This window comes from Gopherus flavomarginatus, chromosome 5 (genome assembly GCF_025201925.1).
Source record: "Gopherus flavomarginatus isolate rGopFla2 chromosome 5, rGopFla2.mat.asm, whole genome shotgun sequence".
NCBI classification, from domain to species: Eukaryota; Metazoa; Chordata; order Testudines; family Testudinidae; genus Gopherus; species Gopherus flavomarginatus.
In genome coordinates this window covers 13,777,910-13,793,650 of record NC_066621.1, presented here as the reverse complement: position 1 = coordinate 13,793,650, position 15,741 = coordinate 13,777,910, and the positions used below count along the sequence as shown (strand labels likewise).

The window sequence follows — 15,741 nt, the reverse complement described above, 5'->3', positions numbered from 1 at the left end:
GCAGCTGCTTTCTTCTGCTTCCTCTGCAATGGCCAAGCTGTCTAATGCCTGCTGGGCGAGGGAGGCTGATCCTGCCAACGCTTACACACGCGTGAGTAACTTTGCCTACAGGAGTAGTGCTACTGGAGTCCATGGGACCGCTGCCGTGAGTAAATTATTCGTGAGTACAAAGATCATTGCAGCCCGGTTAAGTTTGCAGATACCAAACCATTTGGAAGACGCATCACAGAAAGCCAGGCTACTGCTGGAGTGGCAGGACGAAATCAGCTTCCCCGCGTTCGTTAAACAAATAGTTTCCAGCCCTCGTGGAAAGGGGCTAGGGGGAGGAGCTGCGACATGTGAACGCGTGTCTGAGTCTGGAGACAGCTGGTAACAATATGAGCCTGACGAGGTATCAAGTGCCCCATCCTGGAACACACCCTCAGGAGTTGTGGCTTGTGTTTTAGGGCCCTGATTGCGTTAATGCAGCCCTTCGAGCTAGGCAGCCCTGCCAAAATCTCACTTATTTGGAGGGACAGTGCCTCATTTTAGATTCTTACTTTACAAAGTGTACCAAAGACTTCTTAACCTTTGTTAAAAATAAACCTTACAAAACCACTTAATAATTCTCACCCAGTTTGCATTTTACTTAGCGCAGATAGAGATTTTTTGTACTTGCCTCTTGCAAAGGGTGCGGTCACATAGCTTTCTGTCTCTCACTTTTGATTAATTGCCTGATCTCCTGCCAGAGGTCTCCAAATGCCTTCCCCTGCAATGCTACATGTCCCATCCTGTATACAATAATATTTCATGTATGTGTGTATGCATGTTTTTGATAAAGAGTGTTATTTCCCCCTTTCTTTATAGTGAATATTATTCACAGGTTCTCATGTCCGGAGCTGCACTGATTGTCTTGCAAACACTGCAGAGGGATGTTTAAATCAAACCAAAAATATTTTCATTTAAATCTATATAAACATTTCTAATAGAACAGACAGAGCAAGTACAGCATGAACGTGTGGGAAGCATGTCCTGATGCTGTCATGGCTGTCCCCTTACTCTAATAAACAGAGGACTTCAGAGCAGTCAATTCAGCCCCTGTAAGAAGCACTAAGGCCTCAATCCTGCAATAGGATGCATGCAAGTGGACCTGTGTCAATGAGGATTGACATCAATGAGACGCTGTGCTGGCTTATCTGAATGGATCCAATTGCAGGACCAGGGCCTAAATTAATTTTTAATATCCCTTTTTAAAGCTGTTTTCAACATACGTCTGTGTTCTGAAATCTGGCTAGAAAACAAGAAAAGCAGAGCCCCGGGCATACCAAGCAAGAAGATGCAGCATTTTCAAGACAGAAACTATTTGAGGGAAACCAGAAAATTAGTCACACATTTTGCTCTATGCAAGGTATAATGGGAAATGTCTGATGCATGTTGGAAAGAAATGTGTGAGCAATTTTCTGGTTTTCTTCAAATAATTCCCACTTTGAAATGGGTGCTTTTGTGTTTGGGTGATACTATATTTTGTGCAGGCTGACTGTTTTTCAGATCCTTTACTGTCTTTTAGGAGAAATGTGCAACTTTAAAAAAAAATCTGTGTTTTCAATTCAGACTTCTGTATATCGTTCAGACATAATAAACTTACAGAGGATTCCGAAATTGTGACAGTATACAGACCTGATCCTGCAAACACTTATCCACCTGCTTCACTTTACTCATTGTGAGATGTCCCATTGAAGGGACATCACAGAAACTAGTGGGCTTGAGTGTTGGGCGGACTGAAAACAGACAAAGTTGTTGCACAGTACGGGCTCACAGACGTGACTAGGGGTTGAGGGGGAACTAAGAACAGCCATTCTTGATGCATAGCACAGGAACACAGCATTGAACCTGGGGCCTTTCTTGGAGCATGTGCCAAATATGCCACAGTCACACCACGCTGAGACCAGGGGAATTGAGAATAAGCAGGTTCAGTGCATGCCATTGTTGAGATGCAGGATGAGAACACCCACTGCAATGAATAGGATGGTTCACACCCCTCAGAGCTATTCTTTCAAGCTATTTTAATCTTCATGGGATTTTCTGATTCCACACCTCTGCAAGTCTCCTATGCTACAGAGGAGCATTCAGAGCCCCTTCATCCTACACTGAGGTAGGGTAGGAACTCTGGGGTCCCTTCCCCCTTTCTGCCTCCTTCTAGCAGATACACTCCTCACAGACCCACCCAGGGCCGGTGCAAGGATGTTTCGTGTCCTAGGTGAAACTTCTACCTTGCGCCCTCCCCAGTCCCCGAGCCTCAGCCTGAGCGCCCCCCCCCCGTGGTAGCTCACCCCCTTCGCCCTGAGGCCCCCCCCGTGGCAGCTCCCCACCCCCCACCTTCCGCCCTGAGGCACCCCAGCCCACCCCAGCTCACCTCTGCTCTGCCTCCTCCCCAAGCACGCCATCGCTGCTTCACTTCTCGCGCCTCCCAGCCTGGGAGGTGGGAGAAGTGAAACAGCCATGGTGTGCTTAGGGAAGAGACAGAGCAAGGGTGAGCTGGGGCGGGGAGTTCCCTTGCATGCCGCCCCCTCCCCCTTGCTTGCTGCAGGCGGCCCTCCCCGTGCTCCTCTGCCCCAGCTTCCTCCGCCTAAATGCCGACAGAGATCCGGCCACCGTGGTCACTGCCGAAGAAAATGCCGCCCCCCAAATCCTAGTGCCCTAGGCAATCGCCTAGGTCGCTTAAATGGTTGCACCGGCCCTGGACCCACCTAGAGAACAAGGAAATGCACAGTTAAAGTAACCTAGACCATACACATCACACAACCTTTACTTTGTTGCTGGGGAGATGGCCTTAGTCACAGGGAATATAACAATACTTTATCCATCCTAACAAAAACTGATAATTTCATAGTGTCCACAGTGCTCCATGTCAGCATTCCTGTTATACACTTCTATGTACTCTGTGGCACCATTGATACAAGATGCTGGTAGGGCACTGGCAGACCTCACAGTGGTATATCAAGGCCATTTTCCTGAGGCACTTCTGAGAGCAAGAATCAGAGGGTTTAAAAGATGTAAAATTTCCTCTAATTTAGGATGAAAAAGGGCAGTGTTGGGCTAACTGCTGAACTCCATCCACTTTAGGGAAGGGAAGGCACTGAGATCTCCCTGAGGTACTCTTTATTGTGATGATTAAAGGGGAAGAGTGTTAAGGCAGTGGTGGGAACGGTATGGGAAGCATTATCTTAACTAAAAGCAGCGAAGAATCCTGTGGCACCTTATAGACTAACAGATGTATCGGAGCATGAGCTTTCATGGGTGAATACCCACTTCATCGGATGCATGTAGTGGAAATTTCCAGAGGCAGATATAAATATGCAAGCAAGAATCAGGTTAGAGATAACGAGGTTAGTTCAATCAGGGAGGATGAGGCCCTCTTCTAGCAGTTGAGGTGTGAACACAAGGGAGGAGAAATTGCTTTTGTTGTTGGCTAGCCATTCACAATCTTTGTTTAATCCTGAGCTGATGGTGTCAAATTTGCAGATGAACTGAAGCTCAGCAGTTTCTTTTTAAAGTCTGGTCCTGAAGTTTTTTTGCTGCAGGATGGCTAACTTTTAATCTGCTATTGTGTGTCCAGTGAGATTGAAGTGTTCTCCTACAGGTTTTTGTATATTGCCATTCCTAATATCTAATTTGTGTCCATTTATCCTTTTACGTAGGGACTGTCCAGTTTGGCCGATGTACATAGCAGAGGGGCATTGCTGGCATATGATGGCGTATATTACATTGGTGGATGTACAGGTGAATGAATGGTGATGGTGTGGCTAATCTGGTTAGGTTCTGTGATGGTGTCACTGGTGTAGATATGTGGGCAGAGTTGGCATCGAGGTTTGTTGCATTGATTGGTTCCTGAGTTAGAGTTACTATGATGCGGTGTGTAGTTACTGGTGAGAATATGCTTCAGGTTGGCGGGCTGTCTGTGGGCGAGGACTGGCCTGCCACCCAAGGCCTGTGAAAGTGAGGGATCATTGTCCAGGATGGGTTGTAGATCACTGATGATGCGTTGGAGAAGTTTTAGCTGGGGACTGTATGTGATGGCCAATGGAGTTCTGTGGGTTTCTTTCTTGGGTTTGTCTTGCAGTAGGAGGCTTCTGGGTACGTCTGGCTCTGTTGATCTGTTTCCTTATTTCCTCGTGCGGGTATCGTAATTTTGAGAATGCTTGGTGAAGATTTTGTAGGTGTTGATCTCTGTCTGAGGGGTTGGAGCAGATGCGGTTGTACCTCAGTGCTTGGCTGTAGGCAATGGATCGTGTGGTGTGTCCAGGATGGAAGCTTGGAGGCATGAAGGTAAGCATAGCAGTTGGTGGGCTTCTGGTATAGGGTGGTGTTAACATGACCGTCACTTATTTGCACCGTGGTGTCTAGGAAGTGGACCACCCATGTAGATTGGTCTAGGCTGAGATTGATGGTGGGGTGGAGCTGTTGAAATCGTGGTGGAATTTTTCCAAAGTCTCCTTCCCATGGGTCCAGATGATGAAGATGTCATCAATATAGCGTAGGTAGAGAACGGGCATGAGTGGACGAGAGCTGAGGAAGCATTGTTCCAGGTCAGCCATAAAAATGTTGGCATATTGTGGGGCCATGCGGGTGCCCATAGCGGTGCCACTGGTCTGGAGGTATGTATTGTCATCATTATCTTAACTGTGCATTTCCTTGTTTTCTAATGTTTGTGGGGTTTGTGTGTATGTGCTGATCCTCAGGCATGTGCATTTCAGGTGGCCACTTCTACATTCTGGGAGGGTATGATGAGGCATTGCCAGGCAACCTACCCTCCCTTTAATTGTGTTTTGTTAGTCAGTAAAGGATTCCAGATGGCTTCACACACAGGAACAGTCAGTAGAAAAAGAACAAAAGCCCTTGTACACTTTAAAAGGTTTTAAATAATGATTTATAGAAGTAAATCACAGTTTAGTGTGAATAGAGTCTCCAGTTTCTCTCACATGCATGACATGTGCCTCTGGGAATATGGGCAGGGTTGTGATGCCTGCTGCCAACACTAGATGGCTCTCAGGTTTTCCTTTCAGAAGGGTAGCTGTGTTAGTCTGTATCAGCAAAACAAGGAGGAGTCCTTGTGGCACCTTAGAGACTAACAAATTTATTTGGGCATAAGCTTTTGTGGGCTAAAACCCACTTCCGTGAAAGCTTATGCCCAAATAAATGTGTTAGTCTCTAAGGTGCCACAAGGACTCCTCTGGGTTTTCCTTTGCAACACTATTCATATCTCCCCTCATCAGCAAACCAAGAGTTAGGGACACAGGATGCTCATTAACATCTCCTTTGTTCAATCATGCATTAGAGGACCGTTAACACTTTACATAGAGTAGACATATTCCCTACCCTAAAAAGTTTCTCTCTCTCTCTCAGGTACTTATCTGACCACCATTATTGTAGTAGCTGAGTGCTTTACAATCTTGAATGCATTTATCCTTATAGCACTCCTGTGAGGTAGGAAAGTGCTAGCTATTAGACTCATTTTACTGATGGGAGTTGGACATCTTCACTGACACAAGAGTCTTTTTTGGTTTGGTTTTGTTTTTGTACAAGATCCCTAATACATACTAGTTATCTCACTGTAAAATCCTAAATGGAGACAAGGTTCTGGTAGTTTTTGTAACAAGGTAGCCCTAGCCAGCAGTATAGTGCTGACTTCTCCTAGTTCACCTCACAGTAAAACCACAGTGCCTTGTCTCTGCTCTATTTTTCCCTTGGAGTAGCTAACCTGCATTAATTATCCCACAGTAACAACATGCCTTTTTGGCTAGTGAAGACAGCCGCAGAGAGGCTAAGGCCGAGTCCACGCTACAAACTTCTGTTGGTCAGGGTGTGTTGAAGTGTGATCCTTGACCAAAATAGCTGTGTTGGCAAAAACCCCAGGCAAAATTGTGCTTTTGCTGGTATAGCTTATTTCATTGGTGAGGAGTGTGTGCTAGAATAAACTCCACTGGCAAAAGTGCAGTTTTGGCTGTATGATCTGTGTCCACAGTAGGAGCAGTAATGTACTGGTATAGCTATTCCAGAAAAACCCTTCTAGTGTAGACTTATCCAAGGTCACACAGGGAGTCTATGGTGGAGCTAGAAATTGAACCAGGTCTCTGTCTAGCACCCTAACTGCTCCTATAGTCTTCCTGTTATCTCAGTAGACATCACAGGAGACAAAGGAGGAAATGAACAGGGCTTTGCAGTTAAAAGGGGCTATATGTAAAGGAAGTGTATGTATGTATGTATGTATGTATATATATGGAAGGGGAAAAAGCCAAACCTCATTACACTCCAGAGGCCTAGGGGAGGGCCTCTCCCAGCAACAAACGTGTTTGCTTAGCTGCAGTTATGTCAATGGAATGGAAAACTTTCCATTTCCAATCCCCAGTAGCTTTTAACTGGGTGTGGGTGGCTGGGTGGGGAGAGTTAAGGTTTGTTTGCACCAAGTGAGTCCCAGGCAGCAGCAGCACTGGGACTTGCACACCAGAGTGGGGCGCGGGGGGCACAGGTCCCCCCAGTTTGGGGTACACCTAGATCCCGCCGTGTGCTGGGCTGGGAGCTCTGCGGGAGGAGCAGAGACATTGCTCCCCAGGAGAGTCTCAGAGAAGGGAGCGCACAGGGCAAGGCCAGGCAGGGAGCTTCCCCCGCCCCAATCCCAACCCCGTTCTCCTTCCTCCGCCTCCCCGTTCAGCCTGGGTTATTTTCCCTGCTCTTTCCCTCTCTCTCCTCTCCCCCCCTCAGCGCGCAGACGCGGCCGCTGCCGGGCCGGCCCGGGCGGGGAGGACGTTGCCCTAGCAACCGCCCGGGGTCCCGCCGCTGCTGCGGCCTGGGCCCGAGCGAAGGAGCCGCCCCAGCCGGGGGAGCGGTGTGCGGGGCCGGGAGGGGGATGGGGCCCGCTTCCCCCCCGCCGTGATGCTGCTGAGCAGGAAGCCGGAAGGACCCCTCACCGCAGGTAACGCGGGGACCCGCATCCCGGCCGGGGAAAGGGGGTGGGGGTCCCGGGGCCGCCGCAGCGCAGCCCCGGCTTGGTCCCACGTGCTGGTGCCTGGCATGAGACACAGTCCCCCCCCCCGCCTCCAAGTGCCCGGGGGAGCCGGTGGTCGATGCACTTGGGCTGCGGGGGGGTCGGCCTGGGTCCCCCCCCAGCGGTGCACCCCTCGGGGGAGTGATGCACTTGGGCTGCGGGGGGGTCGGCCTGGGTCCCCCCCCAGCGGTGCACCCCTCGGGGGAGTGATGCACTTGGGCTGCGGGGGGGTCGGCCTGGGTCCCCCCCAGCGGTGCACCCCTCGGGGGAGTGATGCACTTGGGCTGCGGGGGGGTCGGCCTGGGTCCCCCCCCAGCGGTGCACCCCTCGGGGGAGTGATGCACTTGGGCTGCGGGGGGGTCGGCCTGGGTCCCCCCCCAGCGGTGCACCCCTCGGGGGAGTGATGCACTTGGGCTGCGGGGGGGTCGGCCTGGGTCCCCCCCAGCGGTGCACCCCTCGGGGGAGTGATGCACTTGGGCTGCGGGGGGGTCGGCCTGGGCCCCCCCAGTGCACCCCTGAGGGGGGTGATGCACTTGGGCGGGGGAGCTGCCTGCCGGGGGGGACCCGAGGGACGTTGGCAGCATAGGGTGGGGAACCCCTGGAGCTGGGGGAGTAAATAGAGGGATCACAACACCACGGGGCGAGGGGGTTTGATCCCGGGGGTGGGGGCAGCTGGGAGGGTCCGGAATGCAGGGGAAGGCAGGCTTCCCATCCACTCAGACAGATGGAAACCCCCTGGGGGTGGGGGATGAGTGATTAGAGGGATAAAAATAAGGAGGAAAAGTGGTTGGTTCTAAGGGGGGGGGGTAGGACAGCTGGGAGTATAATCAAGGGCAGGGGAGTACTGGGGTGAGATCCCATAGGCGCGGGAATAACTTGGGGGAAACTAAAGTGTGGTGGGAAGTGAAATTGAATGACAGGAGACATAGACTGTCTTGGGAAACATCTCCTAAGGGTGCGAGTTACTCGTTGTCCCAGGAAACCAGTGGAAGCCTAATCATCACATGAGACTTTTGAAACTAGAGTGGACAAAGCACTGGAGAACAGATTGTAACAAACAAGCCAGTTCTGGACAAGGCGTGAAATATGCAAACAATAGAAAACTTCCTTCTGTGGTGATTTCAAATGATGCTGGAGTTTCTTTCAGTGCCTCCTTTTTTCTTTCTTTTTTTTTGGTAACGGTAGCTGTTATGTCTTTGTACATTTCGCTCTGCTAAACCAAAAGGGGAGGATGAATACAGCAAAAACAGCAATTGGTTGTTAAAACAACACATTTTATCTGTGTAGCATCCATCTAAAATATCCTAGGAGTTTTTATGGGAAAACAAATGTGGATTAAATGACTCAAACCAGGCCAGATTTCATCAGGACTTGGGCAGACTCTGCACAAGGAAAGGAACATTCCTGGCATTTTTCCTTTGGCAACTTATTTTGTATGTTTGACTGTGTTTTCAGTTAATGCTTGAAGTGTAGTATTCATTTGTTATTCTTTAAAGTAACCACAGAGTAGAATCAAAAAAGAATCCTGTGGCACCTTATAGACTAACAGACGTTTTGGAGCATGAGCTTTCATGGGTGAATACTCACTTCCTCAGATGCATGTGACATGACATGCATCCGACGAAGTGGGTATTCACTCACGAAAGCTCATGCTCCAAAAGGTCTGTTAGTCTATAAGGTGCCACAGGATTCTTTGCTGCTTTTACAGATCCAGACTAACACGGCTATCCCTCTGATACTTGACACAGAGTAGAGTAGTTTTTCAGAATCCAAGTTTAAAGGAAGCTAGAGAGTTTCCAGAGGTTAAAACAAGAAACACAATTTTCCCACTCTTCTACTTTATACAGTGTCTGCATTTTATAATTCTGTAAATGTGTTCTAGCATTCAGTTCTGTGACTTATACAATGTATTATAAATTTACTATTGAGTGCCTTTCACATATATCAGTATACTGTACAAAACATTCCTAATAATATACAAGTTTACAAAGAAGCTGGTGATACATTGCTGTAAAAAAAATATAGTTCATTCTTCATACACAGCAGTGAATAAGCATATTCTCTGGTGGCAGATGAAATTAGCTGATCACATTCTGCCTTGAATTTATAACTGGGAATTTTTAAATATAATTTTCAACTTCCCAGTTGTGATTGCTTGTTTGGAAGAAGTGATGGAGTGCTGCATTTTGTCAGCAGAACTAAAATGAAAAACCAAGTAGTTAAACTTTTAGAGCATTGTGTTGGTAAAAGAAGGACAGTATTTATAGCAATGAGAGAGGATGTCATATTATTTTGATATAAATATAGTTAGTACTTTTTGTCTAACTCACACTGACATTTTGAGTGCAGATGGTGATCAAAACTCTCGAATTTTAATGTTAATTGCTTAAACCAATTTTATTTTAAGCACAGTCACAGAACTTTGTCTATTACTGTAGAAATCATTTAAAACATTTTTTATTTTGCCAGCCATTGTTAGTAGCAATGAATTTACTGACTTTCGTTCCTTCACATATTTACAGAGAACCTACTTTTTTTACAGGATAGTCTTATCCAGTATTTAAATGCCTGCTCATTTTCCATTGCCACTCTAAATACGGATAATTCGGGATTATCCTTCCTTTTCCTTAAAATAGAATATTGGTTAAAGGTTCTTAAGGATGTTTTTGCACTGCAAAAAAATGACAGATGAGTTTAATTTAAAAGAAGCTCCTAGTTTAAAAAAAAAAAAAAGAACCAGAAAACTAAGGTTTGCACAGTGCTTTCTAAATGCTTAGGATCATTAAAAAAATAAAACTGTTGAGTAGCTCATTAATATTAAGCTATGATGCTCTTGCTGTATCTTATCCAATAAATTAGTGAAAACGGAATGTCTTAGCAAAAACTTTGAAGAATGATTACAAATGAGGTAGTTTTTAGGTGCTGAGACAAATGTCTTTTCCTGTATTAGTGCACATAGTTGTGACTAACTAGCTTCTATATTTGACATCTTTAGCCAGGTTTGGAGATGGATTGTATGATTCCTACATGAGAATAGATCAAATTAGGTACCCAGATCCTACAAATGAAGAACACAGCTCTCCTGGACTTCCTTCACTTGGGAGATCAAATGTGAGTAATTTTCTGGCTTCTTGCACTGGTGATCTGGTTGGTAATGAAATCGTGATATCAACTAAGTAGTCACACAGTAAATTAATAAAGCTAGATATTATAACCTTGTCACAGCTTGTTAACACACTTGCTTTTACTAACTAGCAATGAAAAAGGTAACACGGTATGGTGTTCTGCATGAACTGGCTAAGTAACTCTGAATAAGCTAATTTATAATCCATTGCCCATGCTTTGATCAAGAAAAGTTAGTTTACAACCTGTTTGGGACCCCATGCCATAGCACATCACATACTGATATATATGGTAGTTTATTAATCCACAGCTGTATTCTGCTTTAACTAGTGCACACTTATATTTATTGTCTCACATGAAAGTACTGGAAATAACAGGGGCATAACAGTAGAACAACAACAAGAAGTTCTGTTTTTACAAATGTGTGATTTGTAGATACACCCAACATAATACAAAAAAAAATATTTTTTTTGTGAGGGCACTAGCATTATCTGGCACTTTAATTGATTGCAAAATAGCACTTCACAGACTTCTGATGTTCAATTTGTATTTTTGTAGAAGTTGTACATTTGTTAAACAAGTTTTAAATCATGTGATCCTTTCTTTAATTGTCTCACCTGAACTGTAGCAGTCATATTCAGCTGTGTAGCAGTCATACTGTAAAATGGTCTGGAAATATATTTAGGGTCCAGTTGAATTCTGTCTGAAATCTTGTGCTCCTTGAAAATTTGTGGCTAAAAGCCAGATTGAAGAAATGGGATAGATGAAGGGACAAATTTAAAAATGAACATATTGAGAAGTCAATACAGTTGAGATCACTTATGCCAGCAGTTAATTTGACTGTTTTCTTCCTCAAACACTGAGGTGCCTATGTGTGAGAGAGAGAGATGTGTGAGCATATTGATGCAAAAGAGCTGTAGTGCTGTCTTTAAATAATTCTTTAAATGATTAATGATTGTGCAGTTTTTTTGAGATATAAAGTGCTGTATCTAACTTACAACATATCCAGACATTTTCACAACTGTATTAAAATCAACTCTGGAACTAACAAGACACGTGCCAAAAATAGCCCCTTGATCACTTTGCTTGTGTGTCACATCTCTTCTTTTCTCCTTCATCTGTGTTTTGTCTGTTTAGACTGTCAGTTCTTTGGGACAGGGACTTTGTTTTCTTACTTGTTTGTAAAATGCCAAGCATTGTCTTTGTGCCAAACAAAACAAATACTTAGTAGTGTCCTGATGAGCAGGAATTAGGAATGCATGTGGAAATGAACATTTTAAGCAGTTTTTAATGGGAAAATATTTAGATTGAAGAGATACTTCATTTCCTTTCTTCATCATTTTCTGTTTTGACATATAAAATTGCATTCGTATTGAAAACTCCAGGTACCCTCAACTGTCTCTCCTCTCTGTAAACACACTACAGTAAACTAAACATTTCTGCTTTCAGAGAGAGAGAGTTTTTAATTAGTTTGTAAAAGTAACAGTTTGAGACACTTGGAAGGGCAAAACATATAGCAAACTGGCTAGCCATTTCCTTTTTATTCATAATAAAGTTTTTCTGAGTATGTGAAAACCTTTAAGAAATCTTCAATGGAGTATCATTTGTGTTGTTTATCGAGTTTCTTGGCTGCTGACAGCTAATTTATGGCAAAAGTAAACTGTGCAGTTGCTGGCTTATAAAATGAAGCCATTGGAAGAAGGCTGATGTGTTGATTTCAGACCAATTCACCAATTTGCCAAGGTCATTTTGAATGCTAATCCCATCCTCCAAACTGCTTGCAACCCCTTCCAGCTTGGTGGCGTTCATCCACTTTATAGTAATTTCATCTACCATATTTTCCCCATTTGCTTGTGAGAATGTTGTATGGGACTGTGTCAAAAGCCCTATTAAAGACAAGATTTATCTACTGCTTCCCGTGCATCCACTATGCCCATTATCCTGTTAGAGAAGGAAATTAGTTTGGCTTGGCATGTTTTGTTCCTGACAAATCCATATTGGCTATTACTTATCATCTTATTCTCCAGGTTTGAACAAATTGCTTGTTTAATCCAGGGCTTTGGAGCAGAGCCCAGAGCTGCAGTGCGGAGCAGCTGCAGAGCAGTGGAGCTGCAGGTTTTTACCTGGAGCTGGAGCGGAGCCGGAGCAACGCTCCAAAGCCCTGGTTTAATCATTTGTTCCAGTATCTTTCTGAGTATCAAAGTTAGGCTGACTGGTGTATAATTCTCCATATGTTTGCCCTTCTCCGGCACACTAGGACCTCACCTGTCCTCCATGAGTTCTTGAATATAATCATTAATGGTTTAGAGATTGCTTCAGCTAGTTCCTGAAGTACTCTGTGGTGAATTTTATCAGGTTTTGTTGACATAAATACATCTCTTTTTTATCTTTCTGAAGCCTTAGAGCTTTATTCACCCACCTGGGTACAGAGGGATACAATTTGCTCCCTCTGTACCTATTTCCAGAGGAACCCTGCAAATTGAGGCTGCCATGGAGATGCATTGAATCAGCCCAGATATCTGACGGGCCTTTAACAGCCATTATTCTGCAGTTATAACTTTTGATCAAATACTACAATTTTTTAATACACTAAGTTGAAGCTAGTAGCATGTAACAGAAGTGTGTGTGGTGCTCTAAGGCCCTGTTTGTATTCTAGGATGTCTCGTGAACAGCTCTGGATTACAGGACAACAAAGCAAAGTTGATTCTTTATATTCTAGGGCATCTTGATGAGTTTGTCTAGTGTAGGAATATAAGATACCTGCAGGGCAGTGTATCAATGTGAGATTTAAATGTAAGTTAAAGGGTTCATTAGCCTATTTTAAATGGTGAAACTCTGCCTTAACACCTTCATTCCTGAATTCTTCTCCAGGTATGAATTTTGGGAAGGGGGCAGGGCATGAAAGAGAACAAAAAAATGCATAGAAACTGGCAAAGTAGTTTGTGAGTGGACTTCAGCTGCATGCAGGCAAGCACAGGAAGGAATCCCGAGTAATGCAGGGATGTGAGCAGCAATGGGTCAGGCTCTGTGAAATGCTTTGATTTTTGAGCTGTTCCCAACATGCCACTAAAGAGTTAACCACCAATCTTGCTGCTTTTTAAAAATGTTTTTTGAATTTAGAGAAAGTTCAGTGTTTTGCTTTTCAGCCCAATCTCCTTTTACATCCTGGTGGGAGGAGTGTCAAATGGAGGTCGTGCCGAAAACAAAATACTGAACTTTTTCTAAGCAGTTTTGTGTGTATGTAAAATATATAATATCATATACTCAAATTGACTTCACCTTTAAAACTCAAGTCAAGTTCAGTGGGCTTAAAGACCTTTCCAATAAAGTGTTTCAAACACCTGAAATAAATATTCTGCAATGGACCATTAAATAGCTGAGTGAAAGCTCTGAAAGCCTTCTGTTAAAAGGATATGGTCAGAAGTGCTCCTTCAATGGCTTTTCTTCCCTTGCTGTTATGGGTAATTCATCTGTTCCTGCTGCTTATTTCTCACCTGAAGTTCTAATTCTCTTGCGTAATCATTTCTCTAGGACCATTTATTTAGGATTAATGATGTAGAAAAGGGAGAGGCATCAAAACTTTCAAATGGCACACAATTATTTGTAAAGTCTAAAGAAGACTGAGGAACTTTGCAGGAACCTCATAAAGTTAGATACATAGGCATTACCTGATAGAGGATGAAATTTAGTGAAGTTCACTATAGCACGTACTGTCCTGGCCCTTTAAAATCCTTCCTGCCTGCATGGTGAGTTAATTTAAATAACACAGAGTTCTTGTACAAAGAATATCCTTTCTTATAGTACAGGTAGACTTTTCTAGGACTGGGGCTATGTGCTTAATCAAATTCTGATTGCAGTCAAAGTAAAAAAGACATGGTCACACATAAGATTTCTGCTATGGAAGTAGGAGAGCAGTTTTTCAGACATCTTAACAAAAACAAAACAAAACGCCAAAACAAAACTGAACCTTTTTCCAAGTCTGGATTCTCTGTTCATTTGCAAATTTACAATTTTGATCTATTTGCCCTTCATTCTATTTGCCTTTCATTCAGGATCTTGTAGTATCTCTCACTCTTATCTCAGCAGTTCAGCTACAGGCTGAAAGAATAAAGTGTTTATTGTATGTTTTCAGTGAGTTCCTGGAAAGGTGGGTCTCTTACAACATATTGTCCACATTTCTGGGCAGACATAGCACTGAATAAAAGGGAGATTCCAAAGGCCTAATCATGACTGATCTGAGACAGGCTCCTAGAGGAAGTCTGCATTTTCCAGGCTCCTGTCATGAAGTGCATGCTAACATTTCAATGCAGAGCCAGCAAACTGACTCTTACCCAGGATGGAGGACAGGGGATATTTGCGAAGTTGTTTTTGGCATACGTAATAATTGCTCCTATTTACTGACTGTGTTGAGATGGTGGATTGTATGTAACTAAAAAGTAATTGGATGTTATTGCTCTGGAGTTACAGGTTTATTTATATTTTTGCTTGATTGCTAAGCAGCTATTTTAGTTTCAGGGACTGGGCTTGGCACATGTCTCACATCTTTATTGAGATTAAAGGCCAGAATGGATAACAGATGTTGCTGCACTAGTCCTGACTTTCTTCAGCATTGCATAGGATAGTATCTCATGCGATCTTGCAGTGTAGAATGCTGGGGAAATGAAAGGAGGAATAATCGTGAATGAATGCATTGCCTTTAAAGGAAGGGACAGAATTTCAGGGAGCGCAGCATTGGCTAATTTTAATGCTGTAAAAATGACAAGTCTTAAATATATTCCACAATATTTTCCTACTAGTTGTAATGTTCTGTCTGCAACAAATTAACATCATGATAGATGAAAATATTTATGCCCAAATTAGCTTAGAGCAGTGAGTGGAGAACTCTTGTGTTTTAGAACACTGGAAGGGGAGGAAAAAGGAAAGAAACTTGATGGAAGCTGATATTCTTGGTAATACACACTGTATCCAGTTGTGCGGTCCAGCACAGTAATGGGACCCTCTTTAAAGTCCATTGGAGTTGTGGGTGCATATTTGAGCATAAACACAGCCTATTTTATCTTATTTTGTCATCTTCCTCTTGATTGCTGTTGTCCCTTTTTTCCCCAACCTTTTACCCCATTCATCGTGGATTCTTCAAACCCTATCCCTCATACTGTATATCCCTTGTCTCCCCTATGCTCACTTGTCTATGTAATATTCTCACCCCTCTGCACACATTCATGCTAGGTTGCATATTTCAGACAGGTGCAAGCTGCATCTGCCATTGGGTCATGTTTGCCGCACCCACCTCCAAGACTAAACATAGCAATACTGGGCTGCGCAACCTGCCCTTCGGCTGACTAGATTCATGCTAGTGGGGATAGGCATTTGTGCAAGTCTGCTTAAAGTTTGCCTTTTCTGAACTGGAAGATAGAGTATATTTATACATACTCCATTTTCAAAAAGTTCGTTGCATTTGGTGTGCAATCGTGTATGGCAGTGCATATAACTCAGATTAGAATAAATAACAATATAAATTATGCAGTACATTTAAAATACATCTGCATTGTGAAAATAAATGTAAACATAATGCTGATGTCAAAGCACTTTTTTTAATG

At 43.9% G+C, this 15,741-nt stretch overlaps 1 protein-coding gene and 1 long non-coding RNA gene across 3 annotated transcripts in view; one reads left to right on the top strand and one right to left on the bottom strand.

Moving 5' to 3' along the window:
• Positions 1 to 74: 74 nt before the first annotated feature.
• Positions 75 to 15,741, top strand: part of DYRK3 (dual specificity tyrosine phosphorylation regulated kinase 3) — a 22,290-nt gene continuing 6,623 nt past the window's right edge. Inside the window, exons 1-2 of one of the 2 annotated variants that reach the window (XM_050954038.1) lie at positions 75 to 91; positions 10,017 to 10,132. In XM_050954038.1, coding sequence (XP_050809995.1) covers positions 10,049 to 10,132 — 84 coding nt within the window. In that variant the 5' untranslated portion in view covers positions 75 to 91; positions 10,017 to 10,048. Of the gene's footprint in view, positions 92 to 6,788; positions 6,950 to 10,016; positions 10,133 to 15,741 lie in introns of those variants that run through there. The other variant, XM_050954036.1, reaches the window with a different exon arrangement.
• The window catches only part of LOC127051591 (uncharacterized), a 14,809-nt gene continuing 13,742 nt past the window's right edge, over positions 14,675 to 15,741 (bottom strand). The window contains exon 3 of the long non-coding RNA XR_007774541.1: positions 14,675 to 14,795. This is a non-coding gene — a long non-coding RNA (uncharacterized LOC127051591). The remainder of the gene's footprint in view (positions 14,796 to 15,741) is intronic.